Source organism: Amia ocellicauda, chromosome 1 (assembly GCF_036373705.1).
Source record: "Amia ocellicauda isolate fAmiCal2 chromosome 1, fAmiCal2.hap1, whole genome shotgun sequence".
Classification (NCBI taxonomy): domain Eukaryota; kingdom Metazoa; phylum Chordata; class Actinopteri; order Amiiformes; family Amiidae; genus Amia; species Amia ocellicauda.
The window spans coordinates 53,689,048-53,695,694 of NC_089850.1; the positions used below are offsets into that span (position 1 = coordinate 53,689,048).

The 6,647-nt window shown below is 35.7% G+C and overlaps 1 protein-coding gene across 3 annotated transcripts in view; it reads left to right on the plus strand.

The window, feature by feature from the left end:
- The window catches only part of LOC136752959 (NF-kappa-B inhibitor zeta), a 10,130-nt gene extending 3,792 nt beyond the window's left edge, over window positions 1-6,338 (plus strand). For 2 of the 3 annotated variants that reach the window (XM_066708707.1, XM_066708720.1), the window contains exons 5-12: window positions 1-227; window positions 900-1,005; window positions 1,155-1,301; window positions 1,867-1,927; window positions 2,088-2,251; window positions 2,968-3,078; window positions 3,290-3,410; window positions 4,005-6,338. The exon at window positions 1-227 is cut by the window's left edge and continues 429 nt beyond it. In XM_066708707.1, the coding sequence (XP_066564804.1) occupies window positions 1-227; window positions 900-1,005; window positions 1,155-1,301; window positions 1,867-1,927; window positions 2,088-2,251; window positions 2,968-3,078; window positions 3,290-3,397 (924 nt within the window). In that variant the 3' untranslated portion in view covers window positions 3,398-3,410; window positions 4,005-6,338. Of the gene's footprint in view, window positions 228-899; window positions 1,006-1,154; window positions 1,302-1,866; window positions 1,928-2,087; window positions 2,252-2,967; window positions 3,079-3,289; window positions 3,411-3,891 lie in introns of all 3 variants that reach the window. The other variant, XM_066708714.1, reaches the window with a different exon arrangement.
- The last annotated feature ends 309 nt before the right edge of the window (window positions 6,339-6,647 follow it).

Genomic DNA, 6,647 nt, shown 5'->3' on the forward strand with positions numbered 1-6,647 from the left:
CCGTCACCACCAGACTCCATCTACCACAGCCCTAAGCCTCACTTCTACGAAGGATACGCAGACAGCCTCGCTGATCCTCCGGCCAACCTCAGCAACCACTATTCCTACAGGCAGAAGCAGGACTGGAATGGGCTCACCTTCTTCCACTTCCAGCTACAGAGGGAAGAGAACCTCATAAGGGGCATCTCAGATCAAGAGCTGCTGGCAGTGGACAAAAAGGGGAGAACGTGAGTTGGTCTTTTTTAATATGTTGTCTTAGGATGGAAACATCAGCATTTAAGCTATTATTCTACTACTACCTCCATTGAAATAATATCAATACCAACAATAACATAATATCAATAAGAACCATAAAACAATAAGTGATTATGTTCTTGTTAGAGGTACTACTCTGATTGCAATAACAGTGCTATCTGCAGTGTCTGTGCTTGAAAAATAAATGTTGACATTGTATTAAAGCTAGAGGTGAGGTGAGGTCTGAGCCTTGCCCACATCCTGCATGAATCTTCCAGTGAATTCCCTTTTACAGGCTTATCACCAAGTAACTTGTTCTGGGTGTGTTTTTACACACACAATTGCGAAAGATGAAACTGCAGATGGTTACAGTGTTACTCTTCCTTAGAACTCCACCTGGGTGATTGCCATGACTAATGCAAACATCTTGGCAGAATGTTAGTACAACGCATATATGCTAAAACAAATGACCCCAAAAGGTTTATAACAATAATAAAATGTCACATGATACAAGTGTCCTGAAGTACAGAATGAGAAATCAGAAACTCATTATTCTTATTTGCCATTGTGCATGGAAACAAGTCAATGGATGTCAATTGTCAAGTTTTAAATAGTGTGCTATTTCTCCTAAAGTTTTTAGAATTTGTTCTGTGTTTCTTCCCTAGAATGCTTCATAATGTGGTGTGTCAGGGGAAAAGAGCCCCGGTCTATGCAATTGCTAAGAGGATGGCTGCTTTGAACAGAATCAATGCCAAAGATACAGAGGGAAAGGTAATTTGTTTGGGTGTCACTTACAAAAAATCTCACAGACATATTGCAAAATGCAAGACATTCGGAACATTGCTGCTGCATTTTGAGCAGATAATTGTTTACATAGTTCAGGTGTCATTGTAATTGCTCACTGTTTGTTTAATGGGCAGACGGCCCTGCATCTGGCTGCAGAGAAGAACCAGCATCTAATGGTGGCTGATCTAATCTCCCTCGGGGCCAATGTGAACTCAAGAGACAAGTTTGGAAAGACCTCGCTGCATCTTTGCGCAGAAAATGGATACATCAGAGTACTGGAGGTAAACACAGACATCTGCTTAAGAAAACACGAGATATCATGTGAAAAGAAGTTTAGTTTTAGACACTGTAGTTGTTTTTTCAAATTATTGACCATGAGCACCAAGTAAACATTTAACTGCTACAAGTTGTTGAAAGACAATTTAATCAAAATAGAATTTTGTAATCTTTAAATGCCATGGTCATGACTGACTGACTACCACCTTAGACAAAGTGAGTGAACCAAATACCATAAAACTTACAATACTTGATGCGTCTCAAATAGCAGCTCACCATAGTTCACCTATAGTTCACTATACATTGAATGTGATTTGTTTTAATTTTTGGAAAGCAAATAATAAATAAATAAAAAAGCCTAGCCTATTAGTACTTCTACAATGTTTCCAGGCCCTTCATACCCTGCATAAGTCCACGATGTCTTTTCATTTATAAATGTTTAATACAAACGCTGGTCTCCAATTGACGCCAGGGCTTCTTGCAGTTATTTGTAATAAACGCTGGGGGTGATTAATTGAAGCAATGTTGGAACAAGGTGTTTGTTTAGTCCATATAATTGTTTCTTTTCAGATGCTGAAAACATCTATAAGTGATGGAATGAGTTTGGAAGTTGAAGCTACAGACAACAATGGTACGCCATATTTTGTTCACAATGTTGAGCTCTCGGGAAAGGTTTTTATTTTTATTATGTTTAATCACTCTGGAAATTAAATTTACTTCCTTCAGATTAATTGGTAAATCTAGTGAAAATGTATGCCTTCAATGACCCACCCCTCTCTTCTCTTGGTCAGGGCTGACTCCGTTTCAGTGTGCAGTGATTGCAGCGAACATGGCAGTGAAAGAATTACAGAACAGCAAGACCCACAGTGAGATGAAGTTTCAAAGTCTGCGAAAGGAACAGCTCTTTGAAACGCTGGAATATCTGCTGCAAATCGGAGGGAATCTGTACACAACTGTAAGTACAATGCAACTTCAAAGTTGTCTAAATGGTTATCTCATGGTTATGCCAAAATGTAGACAATGTACGTTCAGTAAACAAAAAATAAATATAGGTGTTACATAGGCATAAATCTACGCATCTCCATGCCTCTTCATATAGTACATTTGTATATTGTTCTTTTGCTTCTGTTTTCATGTCTGCTTGTGCATTTTACAGATTTTTATGTATATTTGATTAATTTATTCTACTTTATGCATAGCCTTATTTAAAAAAATAAACATTAAAATCTGTCCTTACATTGTTTTCTTACTACATGTCTTTAATTTATTATTTCATGGGGTGGTGGAGGATTCTGGTAGGAAGACCGGGTAGGGGCATGGTGATGCTACTATGGATTAAATATTGTAAATATTAAGCCTCATTTGTAATAATTACAATATGTTATCACCAAGAACCCTGTTTTGAAGTGGTGTGCGTGTGTGTGATATAATATTTTATTTTATAAAATATTATATGTATATGTTGTCTAAACATTCTAAAACCAATTAAGTCTCAGAGAAAAGTGGGGTATTACTTGACCCACTGGAGGGGGAGGGGGTGTAAGGCTATTGAAATATTTATTAATATTCATATCCATTATTTTTTTCCAACCAGTGTTGGCGGTCCAAATAACAGTTTGTTATTAGATCAATAATAGAACAAATTTCAAAGTTTGTGTTTTACTTTCTCAGGAGCAGCTCTCTGGCCATTCAGCTGTACATATTGCCGATATGGAGAACAATCCGGAGCTTGTCCACCTTCTCCAGAGACACAACTGTAAACTTGGGAACATTGACGATGAGGTAATCTTTTTACATGTTGAATGTGCGTAAACATGGGTAAAGATAATACTATTCATTTTATTCTTATTATCTTGCATATTTCAGATACAAAATTCACTGGCTGTTAACTTTGCCCTTCTGTGAGAATAGTTTTGCTAGCTGTTAAAAAAAAAACTCATGCAGACTGTCTACTGAACGCGTTGCTCAGTGTCCATTGTGGTTTACATTGCAGGATTATGCCTCTCAAACAATGCTGGATGTCATGTGTAATATGGGCAGTCTGTACGAAAACCGCGAGGTGTCAGACCTGCTTCACTGTACACTGCTCAACCGGACCTGATTGGCACAGAGAGGTGAGCTCAGCTCATTTATTTCTGCCTAATCAGTAATGCATTGATTTTAGGATCATATTTATAAAACAGTTACTATTGCACTAACGCTTCTTTCTACTAATGAGGAAGAGGGAAAATAACATGACTCACAGGGCTCATTTATGTTATCACTAAAACCATTTAATGCTTTAAAACAAAGTTGGTAACTTATGATGAAATTATTGAAAGATACGTTTTTTTTATTTTTTATTATTTAAGTTGAAAATCATTTATCGCAATCAATGATACAGGAATGGTAAAGTTGCCAATTTCTGTTTCTTGCATTTGTGTAGGCACTACTTATTTTGTGCTAAAGCTATGGCTTTTGTATTCATTACAAAATTTAAACCGACTCAATGACCTTTCTCATTTAATCAAAAATGTCTTGGCACTTGCATCATACAGGGGCTATCAAAATTTGATCTACACATTACTGCAGTCTCAATTGTCTTCTATTTTTCAGAAAAATTACTTATTTCAAAGCTGTTTGGCTGGGACATGCACAAGCACAACATACGTGTCACAGACTTGTGAGAAACTGGAACTAAAAAGTATGTTTTTATCTTTCTCTTTCAGGGAAAACCATCATCTCAGTTTTCTCTTTCTAGTGGCTGTTTTGTGGTTAAAACCTGTAAGCCTGCCGAAGTGGCAGTCTTGTGAACTGACAGTAAATGTCTTTGAATTGTAAAAGCCTGAACTAATCCTGGGAATAAAGTTTTGTTAATATAGATTGATATATCTATCTACGTCTATTTTAAATAATAGTAGTAATGTAGAAGTGCTACAAGACTTTACATATAATTATTTACTTTGTTTCCATGTTACAAAGTTATAGCAATTTATCAGTTCAAAAGTAAAGAAAATGCATGGTATGCATTGTTAGTATAAAACTGTATTTTCTCTGGATTCCTATTTGGGTTTAATTGCTATAATCTGATACTTGACAAAAAAAAATGCATGCAGCTGAAATTAATATTTCAGTTCTTGTGTGTTCCCAGAATGGTTCAGGCTTCCTGTAATGCAACCAGAGTTTTATAAAGGGCTAAAAAGTAGGAGAGTTTGAATAGCCTCCAACGTATGCTGAATTGTTATAAGCCAATGGTTGCAAATAAGCTGGTTTCTATGAAACTTCCAATGTTTGCTACATCAAGGTAGCAGTCTGTAAATACTTGTCTTATAGAGAAATTTAACACAATTCAAATGTAATTCAAATTAAACCTGATCCAGTTTTAGTGCTCCTCTCTTTCCTGTCTAATGACGGAGCGTCAAGCTCTGAGAGCTGATACGTGTATTGATCATTCATTTAAGTAGAATATATAGATTTTTTTTTTTTTTTAGACCGTCTTGATATTTTAGGATCATAATTGCTATAAGCAATGGTGATGACTCAAGCTGTCTGTGTAAAAAGTAGTGACTTTTTTAATTCTTCCTCAACACCTGCTTCACATTTTCTGTAAATGCGTTCTCAAATGTCAGATAACAACACTATTTATACAGCACTAAAACAAGTATGAAATATATTAAAATTGTCTATATACGTGCAAATATATATACATATAAAATGTAATATCTTCATTTATAATGCATATACAATATAGTAACCACCTTGTGTGCCTTGACAAATCCTTTTTTTCCTTACTTTGTCAATTTGTGGTCCATCTACTAAACAGATTGCATCTCTGGTATGTAGGACTGTGCTAGGTGCTTAAAATAATAAAAATGCATGAAAAGTATAAAAACTAATTTTACATTGTAATAGGCAAAACTGAGCTTTGTTTAAAACGGTTATTTATTCAAAACTCTGACCACAGAAGCAGGAATATATTTGTAGGTGAACATTTATGTTCTGTGGAGTAGCTAATATCCCAGTGTAGGGACAATATATTCTTAAAAATAGTGTTTACACCAAGGCAGACTCGCTTGTGAAAGGCCTTCGGGGGGAGAGCAAAACTGCGCTTCCAACCACAAACCATGAGCTACGTGTTAAATTGACCCCCACCTCCAGGGTTCCATCTTTCAACTTCAGTTAGACCACTCTGAAAAAACACTGCGACTAATACTACCATACAGAGCAGACTTTCAGGAAAATATCACCAGTGAAAAGAAAGACCTCTTGTAAGCCAAAAAATCTTTAAGATATAGGAGGTGTTTATGAAATGTTTATGAAATGTTTTCAACTTTTGAAATGATTGGCCTGTCTTCCACAATGCTGTTTCAACCGGAAATCATAGAAGTAAATGTACTTTAATATGAGTGATAATCCCAAACGGTATTATGTACTTTCACCTCACCCAAGGTGACAAGGTTATAGTGAAGACTTAATAAGCCAATCTTGCTTTTAAAACACTTTATAAAGCAGAGGGAGGTTTCAGATATTTTTTAGTACACAAGTGTTCACTTGAGTCAATACTTCCCTCTATCCCTCTGTAGTGGCATCACAAGCTGGAGAAATATGATCTGCTGTTTTGAGAAAACCATTTAAAATCGTATTTCCAATACATGATTCAGGCAGATTTAGTATGCAAAAAGAGAATAATTTCCCATTGACTAGGATGAGTTTTGTAAAAGCTGTGAAATAGCTGGTTCTTTTAATGTTAACAAATATTCTTAAAATGGTGAATGTGACTATAATGTTTGAGGTTTTTGTATAGAAGAGGACTTTTTATAGGGCGGGAAAAATACACTGTATACATTTGTCTTGAAACTATAAAGATGCAACCGCTTGTGTATACACCTCTGTAATCCCAAGCAGGGTGCAATGTGGTTTATGTATCCATAGTCAGTGTAGGTGACAAGACTTCCTTTACCATGTTTATTGTATTGTAAAATTGTATTGCATGCAATGATTTGGTGGTTTGACAAGGTTCTTTGATACTTTATATGGGAATAATTAAAGTCATTAAAAAAACACATGCAGTGTCTGAGTGTTAAAACAACAGTGGTCAAGTAGCAGGTCACATAATGGAGAAGCATGGCTTTTTTTTTATGAGATCAAGTTTAGTTCATTAAGCAGTCATGTTGCGTAGTACACATTCCATATTGCAAAGCTCAGGACTGCAGTAGTTAAAAACGGTAAGAACGATGAACTTTTGTCCTTGTCTGCTTGAAAGTAAATATTCTGAGAATGTTTTAAATAACTAGTCACTTCATATGAATAAAGCACATTTACAAATGTATCAAGTAATTTCAGAGGCCTTTGAGGTTTCCTTACAATTTCTG